The sequence below is a fragment of the Ictidomys tridecemlineatus genome, chromosome 9 (genome assembly GCF_052094955.1).
Source record: "Ictidomys tridecemlineatus isolate mIctTri1 chromosome 9, mIctTri1.hap1, whole genome shotgun sequence".
Lineage (NCBI taxonomy): Eukaryota > Metazoa > Chordata > Mammalia > Rodentia > Sciuridae > Ictidomys > Ictidomys tridecemlineatus.
This window is the reverse complement of record NC_135485.1, coordinates 94,243,157-94,270,178: the sequence shown is the minus strand read 5'-3', so window position 1 is coordinate 94,270,178 and position 27,022 is coordinate 94,243,157. Positions and strand designations below refer to the sequence as shown.

General features: G+C 38.3%; 1 protein-coding gene across 1 annotated transcript; it reads right to left on the bottom strand.

Annotated features, from left to right (window-relative positions):
- Positions 1-3,729: 3,729 nt before the first annotated feature.
- On the bottom strand, positions 3,730-19,684 carry Pla2g12a (phospholipase A2 group XIIA). The gene is made up of 4 exons (XM_078021819.1): positions 19,244-19,684; positions 8,672-8,748; positions 7,542-7,707; positions 3,730-4,860 (listed from the first exon to the last, which is right to left on the bottom strand). Exons 1-4 carry the CDS (start codon positions 19,446-19,448, stop codon positions 4,742-4,744), a joined length of 567 nt encoding a protein of 188 aa, XP_077877945.1. The 5' UTR covers positions 19,449-19,684; the 3' UTR covers positions 3,730-4,741.
- Between the last annotated feature and the right edge of the window lie 7,338 nt (positions 19,685-27,022).

The following is a 27,022-nucleotide window of genomic DNA, read 5'->3' as shown; positions in this document are numbered from 1 at the left end:
GAGGGGAAAAAAAAAAAAAGTCTGAAGCAAGAAGTATAATATGACTATGGCAAATATACAAAGACAACAAACACTACTGGTTTTTAGTTTATTAATGTTGTTAATATAATTATCTACTTTTAAAAAATATACTTGTTGCACTAACTCATTCTTGCTCTTTCATAGTGGGTTTGTAGAATTAAATAGGAAAAACAGAAAATTAAAAGTGTTTCTTCAATTATAGCCCCAGTTGTTTTACAAGACTTGAATGAATACATTGTGGGTAATTTCTGTGAACTCTTAACAATGCATCATTGTATATGTGGAAGGATTTTCATTCTAGTCTCAAAAAATTACTGAAGTGAAGACAGGCAGTTGTGTATGACCGTAATCCCAATGGGCTGCGAGGCTGAGGCAGCCTTGGCAACTTAGGCCCTAAGCAACTTGGCGAGACCCTGTCTCTTAATTAAATATTTTTAAAAGGGCTGGGGATAGAGCTCAGTGGTTAAGCACCCCTGGATTCAATCTCTGGTATCAAAAAAAAAAAAAAAGTTACTGAAGTCAGTTCACTAAACAATTGTTTTTATACAAAGATTCCATCATCTTCACTGTTAGGACATTATCTGTTTTGTACCAGGATAAAATTATCATTTTGCATCAAACCTCCTGATAATCTCATATTTCAATAAATACTGGTAGAAACAGCCATATTTTCAATTTAGGGAGAATTAGTTATAAGTTAATAAAACAAATAATTTTTTTAACATGGACACAATACCTTTGTTTTAACTATTCATTTATTTTTATGTGGTGCTGAGGATTGAACCCAGTGCCTCACATGTGCATGGCAAGCACTCTACTACTTGGGTCACAACCCCAGCCCCAAAACAAATAATTTTTATTAGTATTACTAGTCTAGACAAATCCCTCTTTAAAAGATGCCTGATGGCTGGTACAGTGGCACACTCCTTTAATCCCAGCACCTTGGGAGACTGAGACAGGAGGATCCCAAGTTTAAAGCCAGTCTCTAAGCAACTCAGTAAGAAACTGTCTCTAAAAAAATATATTTTTAAAAACATTTATTATAGTTGTAGATGTACACAATGACCTGTATGTTATTTTTATGTGATGTCAAGGATGGAACCCAGAGCCTCCCATGTGCTAGGCAAGCATGTTACTTTACCACTGAGCCACAACCCCAGCCCATCTAAATAAAATATTTTTTAAAAAGGCTGGGAATGTGGCTTAGTGGTTAAGCACCCCTGGGTTCAATCCCCAGGACCCCCTCATTCCAAAAAAAAAAAGCCATTTGCATGTGTTTAATTTGCTCTTGCCCTTAGTTATCTTAATTCTGTCTCTATGCTCAGTTTTTTCAATCTATGAAATTAATTTGTTTTATTTGTCCCTGGGAAAAGTATAGATAAATATTTTAAAGTCACAGACATTATTTGGAGGCAATATATTTTATTACTTAAATATATCAATATTATGTTTTTTGCAAAGAGCTGCTAAAATTTGGTTGGGGTTTTGAGGGTTTTTTTTTGTGCTTATCTTTTTATGAATTTAGTCTGTGAACAGGAAAAATAGCAACACTGAAATCTAAATATATGCCCTAGATTCAAGTTGAATATAGTACAAACTTGTGTTGAGCTTAATACACACACACAAATAATTAGACACATACATATACATGGATTAATATACATACATTTTTCTAGCTTTGTCTACTGGGATGTCAAGAGGTAGTGATGTCCCAATAGTAAGAAGCACTTCCAGTGTCCAGATTTTGGTTTCTTCATCCAATACTAACCACATCTCATTCTGCTTAGCTAGCAAGATCAGGTGTAGTCAGCATGTTAGATCATAGGCCCAGATCTTGGTTTTGAAGTACTAACAAAAGGAAGTACGTTCCTTAGAAAAGGGCTGATTCTAAGGCTGGGGCAAGGAATATAAAAGATGAGCTCAGGGCATCTTGTAGTGCCAGAGAATAAGGCAGTGCTAAAAAATCAAGAGGATTTGTCAAAGGGACAAAGCAGCCAACCTAACACAATTCCCAAAAACCAAGATGGAACAATGAGCAACAAAATATCACCCAAAGTATAAAATAAATACATGAGTCTATACTGATACACATATTGAATAAGTAATCAAATTGATTTGGAGGGGAGACAAATCCTTCCTACAGAATTCCAAGTACTACATTCAGATGGTCCCCCTTCTAAGAGATTGAACATAACCCTACCCACTCCCTACTGGACTTGCCCACAGGACTAGACTTGGTGACTGGGTCCCAAAGAACAAAATATCAAAAGGGGAAAATAGTAACTTACATTGGAGAAACCCAACTTCTTACCTAAGACCTTACCTGAATGTCCCAAGTTAATACAATAAGTTGGTAGCATGTAACTCCTGATAGGATGCATTGTGAAGGACCCTTTACCTCTGTGGTATTCTTCCTAAAAATCCATAACCCCAATCTAATCATGAGGAAAATATCATATAAACCCAGAGGAAGGGACACTCCACAAACACTTGACCAGTATTCCTTAAAACTGTCAGGGTTATGCAAAACAAGAAAAGACTGAGGAACCACCACAGACCAGAGGCTAATTTGGCATCATGACTCATGCCTAATGCAATGTGGTATCCTAGATTGGACCTGTAAAAGAAAAATTATATTAATGGGAAAATCTGAAGAATAAAGTATAGTTAACAGTAATTACCAATGTTGGTTTCTTAGTCCTGACAAATGTTTGGTTGTAGAAAATGTTAATAACAGGCAGAACTGAGGAAAGGGTATAGAGAAACTCTCTAAATTATCTTTGCAACTTTTCTTTAAGTCTAAAGTTATTCCAAGATAAATTTATTCTTTAAAAATACAAAAACTGTTTCTATTATTTTTTGTATATTTTATGACCATAAACTAAACAGCTTATAGGCTTTGCTGGTCCTTGCACTTGCCTAGCATGTGTGAAGCCTGGGTTCAATCCCCATACCACGAGGGGGGAAAAAAGTTAAAAAGTGATAATGGATGGCAAAACTGTATCTTCTACAAAACTTTGAAATAAAGTATCAATCAAGATTTCTAGGCACTCAAATTGAAGCTCAGTTTGCTCATTTAGCCACAAGGTGTATACCTGACTTGTCTAACAGGATATACATCTTTTAGCAGAATGGTTGCCACCATCTCAAGTTTGGGAAGACATTAGATTTCCAGCAATAACACATATTCAAAGTTAGGAATGTGGCCCTTTCTCCAGAACATAACTTTCCTTCTGCCCAGTTCTGGCTATAATGACTTACAAGGGAACATCTCTGTGCTGCCCTTTTCTTTCTAAGCAATTTATACATGGCTCGGGGTCCTGGGCGAGGGAAAGTCAACTGTCAGTGGTAAGCAAAGACCAGTATGGGAACACAGCTGAACATTCCATGGAGTTGAAAAGTTTTCAACAGACATAGCTGGACACGGTGGTTCACACCTATAGTCCCAGCAACTTAGGAGCCTGAGGCAGGAAGATCACAGGTTTCAGATGAGTCTCAGCAACTCAGCGAGACCCAATCTCAAAATAAAAACAACAAAAACCATTCCTAGACATTGTCAGAAGCAGCCGAAGTTTTCTGAGATTTGCTCTTAAAGATCTGTTAATAATTTCCAGTGTAAAAAAGAGATCTATAAAAGACAGTTCTTTGCATCTTGCCTTTTCTACCCCTTTTGACTCCAATTAAAGAATTAAAGAAAAAAAAACAATATGGAGAATAATTTTTTTATTCAGACCACAATTTGGAAAAGTTATAGTCTTTAAAATATTCCAGAGTCTACTATGAGGAGGAATGAGTACTAGGTAATAAACATTGAAACAACAGCATATAGTGCTTTGATGTGTTATGCTAAATAACTTTTCATTTGTTTCATTAAATCCATCTTTTCTCCATTTGGGCAGAGTTTATAGTAAATGATGACATTTGTTGTAAGGATGGTTGGTTAAATGGGAATGGCTGTGCTTCTGAACCCTGCTCACGTTACCTTCTAGGCATCACAGAATACTTAGATATTCCAGGTTTGCTCCCTAAGAGCTTACCAGATGATAGTTCCAATTTTATAAAGGAAATAGACAAGGAAATGTTGTCCTTGTAACTGCATGACGCATTTATAGGCTTAATGGGCTTCAGTAATTAAAACAGAGAAAGAATAAGGTCAGTTTCTTCCAGGAATAAATGTGTATTTAAAATGTCATGATAGGGCTGGGGATATAGTTCAGTTGGTAGAGTATTTGCTTCATATGTACAAAGCCCTGGGTTTAATCCCCAGCAACACACACACACACACACACACACACACACACACACACACACACACACCAGTGTCATGATAAATGATACTTTAAATGAAGATTTTTCCATATTTTCAAATAAGATGATGTTGAATAGCCCTTATAATTCATTTTACTTTTGATCTTTTTTTTTTTTGTAAATGTAGTTGTGAAAATTGAGTTACATTCTTATTTCAAAAAGTTTTCCCTTAACACATACCTGTTTTTGAGATTGATCAAGAGTTTGTCCAGTAAGGCAGTAATGTCCACCTGAGAAGGCATTTTTTTTTTTTACTTTGAGGTTTTAAGGTTATAATATAGTCTTGTAAGGTCTTCAACTGACCCTTTCACAAAAATAAGGCAGCTTATGCTGTGAAAACATTAGGGTTTTTTGGCAAAGGTTATATTCTTTCATCCTCATTTGCCTCCAAATGTCAGAATCTTCTTTAAAGTTAAAGATCAGTTTTTTCTTCATAACGACACCAGCATGCAGCTCGTTGGCTATCCAGGTACGGTTTACAACCTAGATGGATGACACTGTCAAACAAGAGCTCCACTGTTGTTTCACATGCTGAAAAAGAGGAAAATGTGATTACTGTTGGGCAATTGCAAAGCATCACTTTTTTCAACTGTTACTTGTTAAACACTAGCCACTCACATTCCTAGTGCGCATCCAAACAACTTAGGTGAAAGTCACCTCAACCCTCTCACACTGGCAGGACATATCTGCAGACTTTCAGTTTTAGTCTCTTTTCCATGTCTTTTTCTTTCTTCTTTTTTTGGGGAGCATTTAACTGTTCAAACTGATTTTTTTGTACTAGACAGGTAATGAACTTTACTAAAACACTGATCAGTTAATCAAGGTTAACTTTTTTTTTTATTTATCACTAATAGAGATTTCTGATAACTCCTAAATTTGCATTTCAAGGAAATTTTTTTTTTTTTTTTTTTTTTTTACTTTTTAGTGTTGGGAATCAAACTCAGGGCCTCACCCATGCTAAGTATACACTCTACCACTGAACCATAATACATCTTTCCCCTAGCCCTGGAAAGATGTATTAAGTGCAGAAGAAATAAAGTTTAAACAGAAACTTCAAAATATGTCATTATGGCCAGTGGATTCTTAAAAACGATCACACATCACTTAACACACTTAAAATGCACCTGTAATCCCCGCCTCAGGAAGCCAAGACAGGATGATTATCAGTTTGAGGACAGCCTGGACAATTTAGCAAAACTCTGTCTCAAAATTGAAAATAAAAAGGGCCAGGGGTGTAGCTCAGTGGAAGAGCACTCCTGGATTCAATCCCCCATACCACAATCACAACAAAATACACCAAAAGATGTTTAAAGTAAATGGAATCCAGTCTCTTTCTTTACTAATACCAAATTTGGCTTATTGGTCAGTAGACACAGGAATCAAAAGTGTTTCTTCCTTGGTAGGATTTTTAAATTTCTTTAAAGAAAAAAAAAAGGAAACTATAAAAAAGGTAATAGAAGCAAGATGTTGTGGCACATTCCTATAATACCAGCAATTTGGGAGGCTGAGGCAGGAAGATCACCAAAATAATGGCCAGCCTGGGCAACTTAGCAAGACCCTGTCTCAAAATAAAAAAACTAAAAGGGATGGGGTATAGCTCAGTGATAGAATGCTCCTAGAATCAATCCCCAATACCATTCCTTTTCTTATTTAAGAAAACAGAAACATCCAAATGAGATTATTTCAACATTTACAGAGATGTGGCACAAGATAGCTTTGGTGTTCAAATACTTTTAGTTTCAAATATTCATGATAAGGAAGAATCTTTTTATTAAAATCATAACACTTTATTTTTTAAAGTTCTCCAAAAGATTGTGCCATTAAGGAGTACAACCAACCAAGGAAATACAAAGGCTAGACTATTAAGGAGATTGAAAGAAAATTGGTTTCATCATTTAGCCACATTCCTATGTCCTCCTTAAAGAACAGGAAATGCATCCATCTTCTACGCCTCAGCTGTGCACTAGTTTACCTTAGCCAAAAGCATGCAAGGGGATAGAGGTGGCAAGTTCAAGCTTCACCAGGTATACAGATTTCATCCTGTAAAGTTATTAGGATTTAGGGATAAAAGCTATGACTATTTATGGGAATACTCTAAAACAAAACAAGTCTCAGAGTCAGATAGTCTAAAGTCTAACTTTCTGAACTTCAGTTCTTTTCCTTGAAAAATAGGGATAACACCACCTCCCTCTTTGGATTTTTGTATCAAATGGAAACATGAAGATACTATCCAGTATAGTATCTTAACGTAAATGATTAAAAATATTAGTTTCCTTTCCTGTCCCTCTCATTGCCCTTTCTCTTCTGATTTCAATGTATAGCACATTCTTCAGCTTGACAGTAGAGAAATCTTATACCTACTACTACAACTACTACTTTAATACTGATTTACATTTCACAAATATTTTAGGTTTCCCCTATGACAACTCTTTATTTCATAAATGAGGTTACAAAAGCTCCTTTTCCCTTTGCTGATTTGCATTGCATCCCTTCACCACAATATATCACAGTGGTGCCTATGACTATTTGAGGAGACCTGTGAGTCCTCCTAGCATATCACTGAACCTAGGGGTGTGGTCTGGGGGGACCCTCCCAACATGGATACAAAAGAAGAAGGTAAGACTCAAATCTTCTAGAATGTCCTTCTCCAAAATCAGTGTCCTAATGCTCTCAAATTCACTAGTGCTATCATCTGAACATTTGTGTTCCTCTAAAAATTTTTGTATTGAAATCCTAACCTCCAAGATGTTGAATTAGGTGGTGAGGCCCGTGGGAGATGAATAGGTCAAAAGAATGGATCCCCCCAAAATGGCATAACTCCCCTTAAAAAAAGAGGCCCCAGAGAACTGCCTAATCCCTTCCACCATGTGATGACACAGCTAGAAGGTACCCTCTAGGAACCAGGGAGTAGGCCCTCACAGGACAATGAATCTGCCAGTGCCTTGATCTTGTACTTCTCAGCCCCCAGAATTATGAGAAATGAATCTCTATTGTCTCTACATTACTAGGTCTATTGTAGTTTGTTTGTTAGTAGACCCAGTGGATTAAGACAACTGGATTCGGGTTTCAATTTAGGTTCTGAATGATTAGAGTCATATTCCAAGGCACAAGGATGAATAATTCTCTCTTTCTGCCTCAGACACCTTCCTCCAAGTTTTCCTAGCACTTTTTATTTTTTATTTATCCCTAAACCACCAGAAGAACATTCTTACCCTGAACATGCTGAGTTAATCCTAGTGTTTTTTGCACATCTCGGCAGATCTTGGAGAGACAATACTGGAATTCCTCATCACAGTCGTTCTTGCTCTTGCCGCAGGTCTCATAACACCTGTCGTGTTGGTTGCAGCACTTTGTCAGGGAAGGGATGCCAATGTTAAGCTGAAAGAGGCATTTAGGTGGATTATTGTTAATGAAATGCAAACATCCTCTCCTAAAGTACTACATTCAAATAGACTTAATAGAAGTAAATGACAATGACTACTATGTAGAAAACTCACAAACCCATTTCTGCCTTCAGGTGTGTCCCATGTAACAAACCTTTTCACCCAGACCCACCTATGGGATGGTGTCTCTGGCATGCCTCACTGCTCTCTATTTTTCAATGTTAGAATACTCAATTTCCCACCAGCAACAAAAACAACTTCCTACTGTCCAAACATAAAACATAACTTTAAAAGAAAAAGATAAGGTCAAAGATATTAAGAGATTTCTACAAAAGCTAGGTAAGTTTGAGTTTTTAGTATTTTCAAAGTGTTTTTTTTAACCTCCTAACAAATAAAATGTGCTTTTTGTGAAATTTCACAGAAAATTTTAAATATCTAGAACTCAAATATTGGTTGTTTCCTAAGCTTTTGATATTTATCCATTCTCCACAAACACCACTATTTTGAATGTACAACTCTTATTTATTTTAAATAATTCACAAAACTTTTTTGTGTAGGAATCATTCTCATAAACATTTTTTTTCCTATAATTATGGGCTCAGGTCCAGTGTCCCCAACAACTGCCACTGAGCCTTGTTTTTATATAGAACACATGTTTTATTTATATTTCCCCCCTAGTATTACTCTTTTATTTTAAACTTTAAAATTGTGTTTTAAAATATAATTTAAGTGATATAATTTAATTTAAATGATATTAATGTAAACAAGATCAATTTTACACCATTTTGTTTTTTCTAAGAGTTAAATGTTTTGCCAAAAAAGAATATAATAAACCTAATCATTACTACAACAAGCAAAATTATTTGTATGCCTAGGAATACACAAAGTCTTATATTGTCAAAATTATTAAAACAAAAACCACCAGTCATAATACTTACCAAAGAAAAAATAATACTTACATGAACACCAAACAGCGGAGAGCCACATCCATTTGGAGGGGAGGGTTTATAACCATAACGTGGAAAAGGCTTAGATCCTATAAAATATAAATGGTATCACAATTAATTTTCAATATTAACAAAAATAAAATATATACTTTATAAGGTCTACAATGTACTTAATTCTTGGAAATATTTAGTGTTTAATTGGATGGCAACATCAGTGATTATGTTTTTATTTTGATAAACACTAAGAATACTAATTTTGTTATTTCTCTTTTGGTGAAGAATGTGGAACATATACAAAGATGCACATATATACATAGACACAAATAAAGCAGTTTATAAAATGCAATTACTGTTTATAAACCTATGCTGTAAAAAAACATAGAAAAACTTATCCTGGACTTCTAGAGATTTCAAAGGTACATTCCAGGTTGGGTCCATATGTATAAAAGATAAAGCCAGCCTATTTTCCAATGCATTTCAACACTTGACTTATTTAGGATAAAATCTTGTAAGGCAAAAATTTCTTCAACCCTCAGAAAATGCTCCCCTACACACAAACCTCAATAACCACTAACAGGTTTAATCAGGCAGAGCCTAAAGCTAAGGAAGACAGGGTCATTCAATGATCACTTAATAACTTTAATACCATTATAAGATATTACAGGACTGCCCCTACTCCAGCCAACTGTTTCACGAATATTACAGTTAATGAAAAAGTCAAGAGGCATTTGGGGAATTATATTACTCTAGCTATGCTATAATTCCTAATAGCACCAGTGGCTCAGTAAAAAAGAGAAAGATGACATTATCAAACCAATCTTAAATTTTGAAGGGTACTTCAGAAATACCACATGTAATACAGAAATCACTTCAACATACCAAATAATCACCAACTGTCTCCTTGAATGTTTCCCACAGACCTCCTACCTAAGAAATAACCTACTTCACTATGAATGACACCAATTGTTAACATGTTGGTTCTTCTGCCTTCTGGTATTATTAATCCATTAAACGGATTAATCCACTGATGAGGTTACAGCTTTCATGATCATACCATCTCTGAACACTGTCTAAAACATTACCTTTTCAGGGGACACCTCATACCCAAAGCACAACATACTTCAAAGATGAATACTTAGGAGAGACCTAAAGTATTCTAGTAACTTTCATTCAAGCAGCATTTATTGCTAGAAGACTTAAAATAAAGAGAAGGTTACCCTCCAAAAGTAAAGGAAGGAGGGAAAAAATCAACTCTTTTGGTAATCAACCTTCTGAATAAGTAACTCACTCAATGTAATGATTGAAAAATGGTTTGAGTTGCTAAGAAGTTTCATGCTAAGTTGAGATGACCAAGAAGCTTCAAGAGAGGATAACCTCATAAAGAAACAAAGCAACAGCCTGTTCCACCTATTTTGAAGAAACAATGTGTACAAAATGGAATGATTAAAATAAGTCTAGAAAACAGAGTCTGATGACAGAACTGGCGTCTAGTTTTTACAGCCCCATTCAGGAAGAGGGGTTGTTTCAGGGCCCTCAGAAGCTGAAGGTAAATGCCTCAGACTATCACCTCGGTCATGATCCTTCAACTCTTATCTCCTGAGTTTACCTTCATTTCTAAGAAAACTGATTTGGCTTCCCATTCAAAAGGACTTACATAAGGGGATATATTAATCACTTGGATGTCTAATGGGCCTCTAAAGATGTCCTTTCTGACATTCACCACAAAACTATTCCATCAAGTTCTCTCTTCTCAGTTAATGGCAACTCCATACTTCCAGATGCTTACAGCAAAAAATCCTAGCCATTCTTGATTCTATTTTCTTTCACCCCACATTCGATTCAACATTCTCTGTTGGTTTTACCTTCAAAATGTTCATGATCTAACTAATTCTTACCAATTCCACTAATGCCATCCTATTCCAAACCACCACGGATTATTGCCATAATCGCTCGACTTTGGTTTCCCCACCTCATACCACTCCCAACCATGGTCCAGTCTTAGCACTGAATCTGAGTGATCTCACTGAATTAGATCAAATCTTTCTTCTACTCAAAATCTCTCCAGTGGCTCCTCATCTTATTCAGAATAAAAACCAAAGTATGTAAACCTTAAAAACTCTATATAATCTGGCCTTCTATGACTTCTGACCACATCTCCTTACTTCTCTCTCCTTCTCTTTCCATTCCATCACATCTGATCTTGTGCTGTTTTACAGACACTCCTGGTTTGCTCCTGCTGCCTGGGGACATCTGAACCTGCTATTACCCTACACAGATGCCTGTGGGAGGCCATCCTCGCACGAGATTTGGTTTTCTCCCTGGCTGGGCGAGAGGCGCTTTAGGCACATCTTGTGTCCAGAGCTTTCCCCACCCTGCTCAGGTCCAAGGGCTTGTCCGTGTGGAGGCGTATCTGGCCACTACCCCGAAGACCCAATCGTCGCCCATGACCTTGGGACGCTGCCCCCCTTAATCTTCATTGGATGAGATTTTCCCCAGAATTTTTTGTTCCCCAATAAAAGTCCACTCCCTGGCATGTTCTCTCTCTCTCTTTCTTTCTCTCTCTCTCTCTCTCTCTCTCTCTCCTCTTCTGTAAACCTCGCTACCTCAATAGGTGGCTGGAGGCTGGAGCTAGGAGGAGCCATCCTGGAGCTGGTTTAAAGGTAATTAGAGTCTTGTCTCTTTAATTAAAAACTCCCTGGAGATTTCTCACGATTGGAACTTTCATTCATGAAGCCGGTGCTGGCTGTGGGCTAAAGATGCTCTTCTTCCTGATATTAGCAATCTGCTCCTTCATTGCTATAGTCTCAAATGTGATAGTCTTAGGAAGAGGGATCCCTGCAAGATGAGTAGTTCACAAGCGTGGAATAGTCATGAATGGAATTAGTCCCATTATAAAAAAGGCCCAAGAACTGCTTTGCTCCTTCACCCATGTCAGGACACAGCAAGAAGATTCCATCCTTCAAAACCAGGAATTGGTGTCCCTCACAAGACACTGAATCTGTTAGTACCTTGAAGTTATACTTTCCAACATCCAGAACTGTGAGAAATGCATTTCTGTTGGTCATAAGACACATTGCTGATGGCATTTTCTTACAGTATCCCAAATACACTAAGACGTTTAATTCTCAGCAAGGCCTTTCCTGACCATATTATTTGTAACACATATGACTTATAATCTTTTTAAAATGTGGCACTCCAGAGGCTGGAGTTGCAGCTCAGCAATGGTAGAGTACTTGCCTAGCACATGCGAGGCAATGGGTTAGATTCTCAGCAATAAATAAAATAAAGTAAATAAGTAAATAAGATAAAGGTCCATCAACAACTAAAAAATATTTAATAACAACAACAACAACAAAAATGTGGCACCCCAAACTGAACATCATTAGCTATGTTGGGCCTATCACACCCCTTGGATTTTTATTTATTTATTTTGCATTTCTGAGGATTAAACCTCGGGATGCTCTATCACTGAGCTACATCCCCAGCAACACCTTCCCCTTATTTTGAAACTAAATTTATTTTGATAAACACTAAGAATACTAATTATTGTTATTTCTCCTATGGTGAAGAATGCGGAACATATACAAAGATTGGCTAGCCTCAAACTTGTCATCCTCCTGCTTTAGCCTTCCCAGTCTCTGGGATTGGAAGCATGCACTATGCAACCAGGACCTATTACCCTTTTTAATCTTAATTTTTTATTCTAATTTGTTATATATGATAGCAGAATGCATTACAATTCATATTATACATATAGCGCACAATTTTTCACATATCTAGTTGTATACAAAGTATATTCACACCATTCATGTCTTCATACTTGTACTTAAGATAATGATGTCCATCTCATTCCACCATCTTCCTATTACCCTTTTGAGACAATTATGAAAAAAAACTCATATTAATAGAACCTGAGACAGCAAGACAGCACACGTTTCAGCTGTGCCTCAGAACTAACATTCATAAAAGAAGGAACAAAAATAACATTAGTTCTTTCTAAAATAAACTTTTAATATCTACTGCTAGAGACTCAGTCCTTTAGCAGTTGAATTTTTGAGTAACCCATTAGTCCATTAATCCATTAACTACAGAAATGGATTAACCCATTCACAAGAGCAGAGCTCTAATCATTTCTTAAAGGTTCCACTTTTTAATACTGCATCTCATCATGGGAAATAAATTTCAACATGGGTTTTGGAGGTGACAAACCACATTCAAATCATAGCAGGGAAAGGCTGTCATATTCTTAGGAAATCCTTTCAGTTCCTCAAACATTATCAGAAAGCTCCCTCTTGTCAGGGGTTTTAACAACCAACTATTCAAAATGTTTAGCAACTTTTCTAGAGATACACATTAAGCAATGGGTTGCACTGTGAATCTGAAGAGTACAACAAACACCCAGCATGTTCAGAAAGCCTGGAAACAGAAAAAATAAGATGTTTACTATTCATATTTCTCAGGTTCACAATTAGACTTAATGGTTCAAATTTAGAAGTGTTTCCCCTAAAATGGTGTCTGGAATTTGAAGGAAAATAAAAAAAAAAAAAAAAAGGATTGAGCTTACTGTATGAAAGTGATACTGATTTGCCTATGTGTTCAACTTTTCAGACACCTGGTAAGTTCCCCCTCCACCTACCAGTTTACAGATTTCTGGCACCTCTTCCTATTCTGTTCGAACAAGACTATCATCCTCAGCAACTGACACTGGGCTAGAGTTTTGAAGGCACTGTCTCAAGTACCTACTTTTCCCCTTTTTACCGGGAAGATATTTTCCTCAACGTTCACCAATAGCAGTACTTATACATTTTCTTCCCATGGTATTTTATTTAAAGCCATACAATTTTCTTCTATTTCAATTCTATAAAAACAGTCATTGACATTTTAATGAGATGTAATGATAGTGACACACATATACATGTTATATTAATACACATAGACATGTTTTTATTTTGTATATGTTTCTCACCCACTCTAAAGGAATAAAGAGTGACAGAGATATACAGAGTAACAACAGGTGAAAACAAACATTGAGGCTAGGAGTTTAGGAGATTGTTATCTCAATCGCAGTGTTTATAATTATTCTGAGGAAAAATGATAAAACTGGGTAATAAAGATTCAATATGTACTGATTTGAAACATTAGATAATAACACTGTTGTGATTTGGATATGAGATGTCCCCCAAAAGTTCATATGTAAGATAATGCAAGAATGTGCAGAAGGGAAATGATTAGATTATGAGGGCTACAACTAACAGTGGATTAATCCACCAAAAGGATATTTATACTGGATGGTAACTATAGACAAGTAAGATGTGGCTGGAGGAAGTAGGTCACGGGGACATGCCTTTGAATGTTATCTTTTGTCTCTGACATCTTATTTTCTCCTCTTCTTCCTGGCTGCCAAGAATAGAGCAGCTTGCCACCACCACACCCTTCCACCATGACAGTCTGTCTCAACTTGGGCCCAGAACAATGGAGGCAGCAGACTATGGACAGAACCTCTGAAATCAAAATAAACTTTTCCTCTTCTAAGGTTGTTCTTGTCAGGTATTTTGGTCACGGTGACAAAAGCTGACTAAACTAACACTATAAAATAAATGCTGGTAAAACCGGTTCCCTAGTGTAAGAAGCAAAATGGGCACCTGTGTTTAGTGTTTGGTTTCTTTGGAAGCATCCTGCTAATTTCACTTCCTCAGAGAGGCCTTCCAAAAGCTCACCCATTTAAAATAACACCCATTCCCTTTCATATCCACTTTACATACAGGGGTTGGCTTTATTTTTCTTTCAGGCATTTATCAACCAAATTAAAATAACAGGACAGGAACTTTGTCTTCCTCACCTAGAATATTCCTAGCACTAATGAGCAACCAAGAAATTACTTAATAAAAAAAAATGGGAAATATTCTTTGCTGAAATTAAAATATTCTTTAGCCATAGCAAAACGCAAAATTGCTAGTTTCCTGAAACATTTTAAATGTTTTAAAGTTCTAAATTCACCTTCATGTTGAAACAATTATTTCTGAATAAATTATTCATTATTTGTTAAAGTTCATTTGGACACCAAAATTATAAATATATTAATTTAATTTTAAATGTTGTTGTAAGTGGTGTTTTAAGCTGCTGAACATTTAAAAGTTTAGCATTTCTACTAGTGCTAGCTTTTACAAAGCAAACAAAAACTCAATAACAGAAGAAAGGAAATTAGAATCAAACCAAAACATCACAATGTACTGGAGCCACTATACCCTAAGCTTTATAAGTACATACATAAAGCTAAGAAAATGAAGAGATAGGGGGAGGAATTAAAAGCAAACAAAGCACAGAAAGACCAGTCTTGGGAGACTTCATTAATTTCATTTTTTACTTAAGCAGTATTTCCTTTTCTTGATGTCTTATCATATGTATAGACAACTGAAACCTAAATATTTACATGGTCTGAGACATTAGTTCTTTTCTACATACTTTTTCCTAGATTTAACATAAATACCCCCAAACAGATCAACTTTTTTTCAGCTGAAAGAATATGAAGCAGATCAGAAGCAGAAGGGGAAGGCAGCTGGGTCACACCAAATCTTACTACTGTTTTGTAGGAAGTATAATGGTAGAATCCCAACCTGCATTCACAAACACTGGAAACTAAACCCAACATCATTAATCTCCATAGGGTCAGTATGCCTCTTTGTTTTTCCAGTCCATTCACTTCTCTATTTTTCTCAAATTCCAACATCTCTGCTCCCATCATCTCAGTGGATGACCTTGAACACCTACCCACTTGACATCAAAACCGACATCTTTGACATCAAAACCCACATCTTCGACCTTCATCCTATTAACTGCTATCTGTTCTTGGCCAGTCCCTCTATGTACTAAAACCCATCCTTCTCACTTACCCAAGATTAGACTGCAATAATTTTCTCAAGTGTTTCTACTTTCTATTCAATCATTCTCAAAAGCCCACAAATACCCTATTATCTTTCGTAATGCCCCAAACTATTCTTTTCATTTCAGCTAATGGCAACTCTGTACTAGTTTATCAGGCCAAAAATTGTGGTATCATTAAAAAAAAAAAAAAAAAAAACCTTACTCACACCCTACCTCCAAGCTGTCAGCAAAATCTACCTTCAAAATATATCCAAAATCCAACCACTGCTCATGCTTCTGTTGCTACCAACAAAGACAAAACCACCACTACCTTTTATCTAGACTCCCTGCAAGCATCAACCAGTTTCTATTGTGGGTCCCCACCCTGCTTGACCCTTTTAGTTGTCAGTATAACAGCCAGAGGGATCCTCTTAAAATATAGATATCTGAGAGTAGAGCAAGACAAAAGCCCGAGGGAAGAATGGGGATGGGGTTTGAAATCAAACACCTTATATATGTAATTTTGTCAAAATGAACCTAAATACTATGTATAATTATAATGCTCTAATAAAAAAAATTAAGACCAAAAAAAAAAAAAAAAAAAAAGTAGAGCAAGCCGATATGGGAGGGAGGTGGAATGGGAAAGGGAAGGTACTAGGGAATAAGACTGATCGAATTATGTGAATATACAAATATGGCATAATTAATTCCACTATTACATATAATTATAATGCACTATTAAAATTATATATGTAAAAAATTAAAATAATTCCTGAGGGGAGGGTAAAATGAAACAAACAAAAAATATACAGTCTATAATCCCAGCACCTGGGGAGGCTGAGGCAGAAGGATCCAAATTCAAGGCCAGCTGGGCAACCTACTGAGGCCCTGTCTCAAAAACAAACAACAATAAAACAAAACAAAGCAAAAAAAAAAAAAAAAAAAAGGTCTGGGGATGTAGCTCAGTGGTAGAAACCCAGTGATTCAAGACTCCTGGCTTCAATCCTTCATACTGCAAAAGATGTGTGTATATGTTTGTGTTTCACTTAATGAAAAAAATGACATTCATAATTTTTAAATCTTTTTAGAAAACAATTTTTTTATTTTCCAAAGGAAACTAAAAATTTTCTTCCTCAAATCTTCTCAGGTATCAAGGAGAAAAAAATTAAGAAAGGGTGGTAACTACCAATTTGTTCCCCTAAATAACTTTACTCTCAATAAAGCCTTTTTCCCACCCAAAGGTGGATGGCCAAAAGTAAAGGAGCAAGTCTCCATACTGCCAGTCCCGAAGACACCAAGTCTGTGTACTTTAATCTGACCGCCCTCCCCCTACCATTAACTCCCTCATCCTGCTTTTTTTTCCTTAAAGCTTCCTTGATCTCTTTATTGCAACTGAAAAACATACCTTATTCCCTATGCTCCCCTACCTTTGGGATTTGTCTTTCTGTTTGGATCTGATTTGGTCCCGTGCCAAACCTATGAAAAATTGACTCATTGTTCCAGGAAGATTTCTCAAGTAACGGCAATTAAAAGAATAGCTTTCATTGAGTTGGAACTGTCAGTATGCTGGCTCTGAATCACATGTCCACTGAAAAGACATTACTTACTAAGAGACAAAAGGACCTTACTCTAAACTCCAAATGGCAAATTTTGTGAAGCTGGTGGAAGATAAAGACAGTAAAGGTAAAAGGAAAGATGAAGACAATCTTTTAATAGAAATAGTATCCATTCAACTTCAGAGATATTTTAAATGTAACTAAACTCTACTACTCTACTCTTTTTTTAATACTTATTTATTTATGTATCTTTAGTTTTAGGTGGACACATTATTTTTGTTGTTATGTGGAGCTAAGATTGAACCCAGTGCCTCATGCATGCTAGGTGAGCGCTCTACCACTGATCCACCACCCCAGCCCTACTACTCTACTATAACTAAGTATTTTTTTAACTAAGTTTACGAAGATACTCTTTCCAATCTCTGTAAATGGCAACTGCATACTCCCTTTGGCTGGGGCCAAAACCTTCAGAGTCATCTGTGACTGGTCTTTCTGTGCTGTTCCCTCTGCCTGGAATGCTCTTTCTTCAAATTATCTCAATGTTACCATGTCCACTTTCATATTTCTTCTAAAATATTCTCTTCTTAGTGGGGGCTTTCCTGAACATCCTATTTAAAAATCAAACTGCACTCAATTCAGCCACTGCTGTCTTCGCAGACTTACTGTTCTCAAAACACTGGCATAATACAGGCCATATCTGGCTCATTTCACCTATCAGTTTTCTGATGGTCTCTCCCTACCACAACAATTTAGTAGAATGACACCTGACACAGTCGGGACCCTAATAATTTGTGTACTGAGTAAAAATGACTAAGTAAAATCATAACTTTTGCCTCAGGAATGGCTATCATTTAATCTTTAAATTACTCACTCACTTGTTCGAATAAGCTCTACAACATCTTCCTGATACATACTGGTGGTAACATTTAGGCATAAATTTTACAAGCAATGAATAAAACATGTCTCAGGGGCTGGGATTGTGGCTCAGTGGCAGAGAGAGCTTGCCTCACTAGTATGAGATGCGGGGTTCAATCTTCAGTATCACATGAAAATAAATAAATAAAATAAAGGTATTGTATCCATCTACAACTAAAAAACAAAACAACAACAACAACAAAAAAAAAACATGTCTCAGTACCTGTTCAGCACTTTAACACATATAAGATGTAGCTCATTCTTTATCTTAGTTAACATAAACCTAGAAATTATTTGGAGAATTACAGGCAGCAGGTGGCATCACAGTTTTATAAAGGTTTTAAGTTCACGTATACATACAATCTAGTTTTACCATTAAAGTGATGAAGTTTTCTATTGTTTTTCAGATACCAGCATTAACTAGACCCATATCTTGTGCTATCTTAACATTCTGAATCTCCAAACAGAAGTCCCAATGCTTACTGAACTACTAAAATATTTAAGCAGTCAAGTGATTAAAATAAAAACCAAAAACCTCTGACTAAAGTGAGTTTAGTACACTGCCACAAGTCCTCAGTTTCAAACAGAATTAAATAAAGCTTTTTTAATATAATTAGTGAAAAATTATATTAATATTGACCAACAGTTAGGAGGGATCAGTGATATCCAAAGAAAGAGAGCTGTCAAAGTTTTACTAGACTATTTTCTAGAAGTTATCCGAACTCTCTCTCAACAACTGAATACACCAGAAATCTGTTCAAAGGTTGCAATTTATTTTCTGCAGCTTTGCAGAAAAAAAAAAAATTAATACCAACTCTCGAAAAAGTGAATGGGGCATGATTTTAAAATTCTCAGTTAGCCCTGCATGTTCAGCTGACTCATGTATCAGCGCCAAAATACAGAGCTAAAATCAGTCTGTTCCACTCCGTTCCCAGGATTCATACGTCAGTAAGTTCTTAGGCAATTCTGTGCAATTGCCGAGGGGAAAAAAAAAAAGTGGCAATGAAAGAACAGAGTACACAGGAACAGGACGCACTCCTGCGACCTCTTTCCTATCCTAACAACAGTGGTTACTTGTATCCAGGTTACTCAATTACAAGAATGGCAAAATTCTAGCAGTGGGTAATCTTTTCCACAGCCAATGGACTCCGTCAAGGTCTGCCCTGCATCTGTCACTCTCGCACTTCCACGACCCAGCTCACCCCAATGCCCCTAGAAGCTCGCGGCTCGCCGGGCCTGGGTACCCTCTCACCGTCGCTGCACTTGTACTGGCAGAGCCCGTCCTCGCCTCCCAGGAGGTCCAAGGCGGCGTTCAGGTACGTGTCTATCTTGTGAATGCCGTTCCGGATGGTCTTCAGGGTGGCCCTCCAGTCGGTGGTCTGATCCTGCTCCTGGCACCTGACAGGGGCGGCCAACAGGAGCAGGAAGACAAGTGCGGTCCGCCGAAGCACGGCCATCCGCGCAGTGCTGGGCCGCGTCCAGCCCCAGCCCCACCCGTCCGCCGAGCCCCCGGGGCGCCCTAGGCGACGGCGCGGGCTCCGGGCTCGTCGGCTCCCGGCGTCATGCCCACGCCTCCTTCTCGGCGGGCTGGCTGCCTGGCTCCAGCCGCCTTCGCACAGCTGCCGCGAGGAGGCGGTCTCCGCGTCCCGAGTTGCCTGCTCCGTGCCCAAGGCTCACGTGCGCGCCTGCGCCACAGCGTGGCGCGTCAGAGGCGCGAGCGCGCGCGGCGGCGGCTCCAGCGCCCACGTGATAGCGCCCGCGCGCTCCCGAAACTTTCCGCCCGGGCCGGTATCCTGGTTTGGGAAGCAGTAGACACTACAACTTTTTAAAAGCCATCCGCGTGGTTGTACCGTGTGGTCACTATGGGGAATGACCCCCATAGACTCTCCTGGGTTGTCGGGCTTCAGCTCTGCCTCCCCCAAAGAAAAAACTGGGGGCGTCTGGACAACTTGAGAGAAATGAAATTCCGTGCTCTCTTGCAGAGAGTGATGCCAGGGTCCAGCTCAGTATCGGGGAGTGCGGTTGTCACCTGGGAAAGCCTGGCTTTGTCTTCCCAAGTCTTCACCCCGACCTCCAGACCACTGTGCCCGCGATTGGAGAAACAGAATTTAATTAGAGATGTCAATCCAAGTCCTCAGGGGTAACAATGTAACCAGGATGAGGTAGATGCTGGTTTGGATTTTCTGGAAGAAAATGGTTTGACGGTAAAAAAAAAAACCACAAGTTTTTTTGTTCTGTTTTGTGTTTGTTTTTTGCCTTTTGGGCAGGTAAGGCAGATTCAGTAGCCTACGCTTAAATACAGTAAAGCAAAATGAAACTTAAAGAAACCATGGTTTTCCTAGGCAAAGTATTTTGAAACTTGATAGTTCTAGTGACATTTCTCTGTATTTTTCCCAGGCACTGTGCAGTATCCATAAATAACGATTGCAGTACTTTTTACCAGAGCTATAAATATCTGATTCTCTTATTATCTCAGCAGTTGCCAAGAACTGTATAGTAGGATCCAGGGCAATGTTGCAATTGTTGAGAAGAGGTGTGTTCTTTCTAGTTTGGCATTTTGCTACAAGTTTTCCAAGCTTGTAATCAATGTGCAGAGTTCATATGAATCACATACCTTTGTTGAATGCTTCCTCTGTGCCATTTGGGCATTTCACATACATGATCTCTCATATTTAGAACCCTGCTTTATAGGACACAGTCTTTGACCAGTTAAAGAAAGGGGTCCTTCCCCACCTAGAGATTAGCCCAAACTCAGAGTTAGTGAAGATCAGTCAGACTTTTGTCCACAATCAGCTCCCAAGCCAGGTTCTTTGATATGTGATCAGCTCACATCACACTGGATGAAGGGAAGGAATGTGCCCAGGGAGGTATTATCCTCCTTTTTATTTTTTTAACAGTGAACAATTCCAGGTGAAGAGAAATCATGTGATATCCACTTATCAACCAAGGCCTCCCAATATGCAAAAAAAAAAAAAAACTTTTTTTTTTTTTTTTTGACAGTACCTTTCAACACATTAAGAAAGAAGGGGAGCAGCTTCTGCTGTGAGGGCACAGATTTAGTCCTCTGTGTCTCAATTCTCTTTAGGGATTAAATTCTCAAACACCAGTTTCTCTGATTAATGGAACTACATACTTTTCCTCTTCTACTGAAAACTACATCTTCTCACTGAGCTTCCAGAGGCACCTGTGAGGATGACCTAAGGCCCGAACCTAAGCAACTCCATTTTTAAAAACTCCATTTTGAAACCTGCAGTCTCACCAGGCACACCCTTAGACCCCTCCAGTTGGCCTCTCAAACAAGTTACTTCCCCTCACCCTGATAAACAGAGTGAAGCTGCTGGCAGGCTGGCCTCACTTATCAGGCGAGAAGATCAGGGTGGAGACCACCAGACCAGATGTTTCTGACCCCAGGGTAAATGATGTCACTGGTCTGAGTGAGTGTGCATCTACTGGACATAAAGCCTAAGGTTTAAGACTTTTGAACTTAGCCTGCAGAGGGAATGTCTGTCATTAGCCTGTTATGATTAAGTGTGTTTTGCAATGCTTAGAATTAATCTAGAATTGTTTCCTGTATTAATTAATCTAGAATTGCTTGCTGTGAATTGATTATGTCTATTCCAGTGCCTAGCATCAAGCATTGTCGTTTTCTTGATTAAGAACCTATAGAGTGAAATTGTATTGAGTAATTTGAGTGAATAAAGTATTGAAAGGGACAGAAGCACGTAGGCATTCTTTATTTCTCCCCTCGACTGCATAGGTTGCAATTTTGTCCCCTTGCGACACACCACAAATTTAAAATGTACCTTCTTCTTTTCTCCTGTTCCCTTTATTTCTGCAATCAATGGCAATACCAATCACCTCATCCTCTAAGAGGACATCTAGTGACTACCCTAGACTCAAAGCCTTCTACTACCCTGCTATCTACTTTGTCCCTAGATGTGGTCTTTTCACTCCTTAACATCTAGGATCAGGGTCATCCTCTATCCCTACTTTAGTTTCTACCTTTATCAGTTTTCATTTGGATGCCCCAGTTGTCTTCTGTCTTTCCTGTCTCATTCTAACCCTGTCTTCCACACATCTTCCTCACTGCCTTCAACTCAAACTTTCCAGTTTCCTTCAGTAGTCCCAACTCTTTGGCATTTGCCCTCCTTGATATTGTAACAGTTAAAGCTTCGTCCAGGGGTTTCATAAACTAACTTCCAGACCACTCACATATAATCGAATCAAGCCTTTATTGAAGCACACCGATGGCGGCTGACCAGAACATAAAGCTGTTCCCCTGATCAGCCCCAAACAATTGCAAGGGCACTCCTTATAAGCCTGAAAAACACAAAAGGGATGTTTGGGGGTCCAGCCATTGCAAGCAAGCCAAGTTACAGAAGCGGGAGAGTGCAGTCAAGCGGAGGGAAGCCTAACCAATCACAGTTAGCCCAGTCACCCCAGTTACCCCAGTTACAGAAACAGCCCCCTTACCCTAGTTACAGAAACAATACCCCATAGGTAGTTCTGTATTCTTAAAGGTTTCTATAGCAAAAGAAAAAGAACATCTTGCCCCAGTCATGACTCTTCTACTTGGCATGGTTGTTTTACAGTAGTCATAAAACAAAATGGAGTCACATTTGCTCCTACTATCACATTATGTTCTTTTCTCCTTTTCCAGCTCTTAACCAGCATCCTTGGCTCTAGACACACTGACCTGCTCTCTGTTCCTGTGTGTGATTGACTCTTTAAACTGCAAAGTCTTTGCATTTGCGTCTGCCTGGAAATTCTTCCATGATTCAGATTAAGCTCAGAGGCCCTCTCTGACACTTCAGGCGGATTTCTCTTGAGTTTTTCTTGCTATTGTTCCTGGCAAAGTGCAGCTTCAGAATTTATTTTTCTTGTCTACCTCCTAAGATGGTAAGCTCAAAGAGTAGGGTTAACCATAATGTGATGGTAGAATGTCACATCCAGTGAGCTCTGCTCTTTGAGTACCTTTAATGAAGTCCAAGTTAACTCAGAGATGCAGCAGTGGCCAACAGTATAGCAACATCCTTCAGTGCTCAGCCTCTGCAGGACAATGTATGCAAGGATAGTGGGCCTTTTAGCAGCAGTAGAAATCTCTGATGGAGCAACCTCCTGTGGTCTTTGAACATTATTCCTAGATGCATAGACTCCAATTCTGTGGCTGTCTAGGAGATTTTGTGAAAAAAACTATTTATTCATTCTCCTGGTGGTGAGGATTGAACCCAGGGCCTTGTGCATGCGAGGCAAGCACTTTACCAACTGAGCTATATCCCCAGCCCCAAATTATTATTATTTATATTATTATTATTTACTATACCAATTAGATTGGCTTCTATAGTCTGTGATTAGAGGAGTTCTGAGTTAGATCTCTAACCTGGGAAAACCCTGAAGTCAGGTCATTCCAGTACTGCTCTACCTGATATCTGCCACATGGAGCCACTTTGGAGAGCTGTCCTTTAGGACCTCACCTTAGTCAACTCTGCTTTGAAGCCCCCAGTACTCGGGGGCTTAACCTTAACCCTTTGACACCCCTCCTATTCCTGTATAGACTCACCTGGTCTGTTGAGGAGCCAAGATACTAATGCTTTCCCAGTCTACAGACTTCAGTTCTTTTTAATGGTCTCATATACAGACATCTTCTAAGGTGCCAGAACTGTTGAGTCAGGACTTGATGGTTTTAAAACATATTCTCAAATTCTTTGTGCTTCAGTCAGCTATTTTGCTGCCATGACCAAAAGACTCGACAAGAACAGTTTTTGAGGAGGAAAAGCTTATTTGGGGCTCAGGGTTTCAGAGGTCTCAGTCCATCGACAGCTGGCTCCACAGGCAGGCCCAAAATGAGGCAGGATATCATGGTAGAAGAAAGAGGTGGAGGAAAGCAGGTCAGGACATGGCCATCAGGAAACAGAGGGACTAAGCTAGGCTCATCAGGGACAAAATATAAACCCCAGAGACACATCCCCCAGTAACTCATCTCCTCTAGCCACACCCTACTGCCTAGCACTATCACCTAGTTAATCCCTATCAGTGGATTAATGTACTGATAGGTTAAGGCTCTCACAACCCCATAATTTCACCTCTAAACTTTCTTGCATTATCTCACACATGAAATTTTGGGGGACCCCTAATATCTAAACCTTAACACTTTTACACCCCTCCCATCAAGAGATGGATTTGGGGGGTTGAGATGGTGGCTCCGTGGTGGAACACTTGCCTATCATGTGTGAGGCACTGGGTTTGATTCTCAACACCACATATAAATAAATGAATAAATAAATAGAATAAAGGTATTGTGTCCATCTACAACTAAAAATATGTTAAAGAAAAAAAGAGAAAGAGATGGATTATGTCCCCTTCTCTTGAACCTGGGGATCTTGAACACTAGGTAGAGAGAGATGAGAATAAACTTCCAAGGATAGGTTAGAAGAAAAACTATACATGTTCTGCACTTTCTCTTGGTACATTCATCAGCTGCTGTGTGAGAAGTCTGGCATCCCTGAGTTGGACTCCATTTTTGGACTCCATGTGGAGAGAGACCACATTGAGCTATCTAAGGAGCCCCAGCTGACTCAGTTCTCCCAGTCCAAACAAACATGTGAGTGAAGAAACCCTTGGAATAACTGCTCTATCCTTGTCTGACTGCAAGTGCATGAGAATTGGAAGGGAAGCTGGCCATGCAAGCCTTGATAACCCTCAGACTCATGAGCAAAATAATAAATAATTTTTATTTAAAGCACCATTTGGAGGGGCCTCCTTACATGGCAATAGATGACCAAATACTCTCCTGCATTCAAAGACAAAGGAATTTAAAATCTGAGCAGCATTGGGGAGGTGAGAGTGGGAAGTTACTGTTTAATGGGTATGAAGTTTCAGTTTGGAAAGTTGAAAAAATTCTATAGGTGGCAGGTGGTGTTAACTATATAACAAGTTGAGTATATTTAGTGCCACTGAACTTTACCCTTTAAATGATTTAAAAGGTTTTACTTGCCCAATCAATAAATGAACTAAAGAAATGAGCAGACACTCAACAAAAGATGTACAATTGATCAACAAATGTTCAACATCTCTAGCAATTAGAGAAATGCAAATCAAAACCACTCTAAGATTTCATCTCATTCCAGTCAGAATGACAACTATCAAGAATTCAAGCAACAATAAGTGCTGGTGAGGATGTGGGGGAAAAGGTACACTAATTCATTGATGGTGGAATTGAAAAATGATACAACCACTTTGGAAAACAATTTGGAGATTCCTTAGAAAACTTGGAATGGAACCACCATTTGACCCAGCTATCCCATTCCTCGGTCTGTACCCACAGGACTTAAAATCAGCATCCTATAGTGATACAGCCACCTCGTGTTTGTAGCCGCTCAATTCACAATAGTTGAACTGTTAAAACAGCCTAGATACCCTTCAATAGATGAATGGATAAAGAAACTGTGGTACATATACACAATGGAATATTACTCAGCCTTAAAGAAGAATGAAATCATGGCATTTACTGGTAAATGGAGAGGAGAATATCATGCTAAGTGAAGTAAGCCAATCCCAAAAAACCAAAGTCCGAATGTTTTCTCTGATAAGTGAATGCTGATCCACAATGGAGGCAGGGATGGGAGAGGACAAGAGAAGAATGGAGGAACTTTGGATTGAGCAGAGAGAAGAGGGGGCTGGAGATGGTAGAATGATCTGTATGTATGGGTGTGACTGCATGAATGGTGTGACTCTACATCATGTACAACCAGAGAAATGAAAAGTGTGCTCCATTTGTGTTAAAAAAGAAACTAAAATTAATTAATAATAAAAATTATTTATTTTATGTTATGTCTTATTTATTTATTTAAATTTTCTTCCTTGTTTTAATCAATTAATTTCACATGCATTTTAAACTGACTTTAACACATGTTTACATCATTTACAGAGTCCCAGCTGATTATACACTTAGGCCTAAATAGTTGTTACACAAAGTCTAATCATATCAAAATATGCAAAAGTACAAGCTGCATCAGGAAAAACTAGTCTTAAACCTGAGATTTAATTAAAAATTTTTAAAGAGTCCATGGGAGCAAATGTCCAAGTATTACTATAATCTGGATTCCTGATCTACCGCACACACCAAAATAAGTTTTCTTACTTTCCTTTAGTGAAAAAAAAAAAAAAGCCTGTCTCTAAACCCTTAATAAAGGTTGAAACTGTATCTTATAAATAGTTTCCTGACATTGGTAGTAGAAATGCAAAAGCAAGGGACTATTTTATTTCTTTCTAAGAGGTTTAGGTTTTTATACAATTAAGAACGATTTTTTTAAAATATTGTCTTAGTTGTCAATGGACGTTTATTTATTTATTTATATGCGGTGGTGAGAATTGAACCCAGTGCCTCTCACATGCTAGGCAAGTGCTCTACCCCTGAGCTACAACCCCAGCCCTGATGTCTTTTTTGCCACAATTTCAAAAAAGGAAAAAAATCTGAGCAGCAGCTGCCCAGAATATATGTAGAAATGAGGATTTCTATTATTAAAACATTTGGGCTTTATCCAAGACTGGAACCCAATGTCATCTTAAAGGTAATATTTATGTGAGAAATACACCTTTGTGTTCAAGATGATGATAGACGTGCTTTAAAACCGAAGAATAAAACCAGCTAATGCCTATTCATTGAGCACCCTCAGTGAACCAAGCGTTAGGGCTACAGCCAGGAGGAAGGCAGACAGGGGCTTCCTTTTAAGCGTTTCACATGTGGTTGGGGCAGGATTATGGGGAAGAGTTAGGAAAACCAATAAAAAAGGAATATTTGAGGAAATGAAAAAATGCTATGCTGAGATTAAAGCAGGTGATGCGATAAAGACTGGGAACTTACTGTGGCCCTTTGAGGATGTAGTGTCATTAACTGAGGTGGGGAGAAGCAGGTTTAGAGAGGAGCAGTCATGAACTTGGGGTTGGCTGTATTTCTTTTAGAAGGACCTTAGATATATCCACAGGGAGGTGTTAAGAGTTCCATTAGTATATAGTAAGTAGTCTGAAGTTC

Bases quoted from the DNA above. Each gene is read 5' to 3' on its own strand.
- Pla2g12a (XM_078021819.1), bottom strand. From the start codon at position 19,448: ATGGCCGTGCTTCGGCGGACCGCACTTGTCTTCCTGCTCCTGTTGGCC. The intron at 8,749-19,243 runs GTGAGAGGGTAC...TATATTTTATAG, and splicing joins CCAGTACAAGTGCAGCGACG to GATCTAAGCCTTTTCCACGT. The intron at 4,861-7,541 runs GTAAGAATGTTC...CCTCTTTTTCAG, and splicing joins ATTAACTCAGCATGTTCAGG to CATGTGAAACAACAGTGGAG.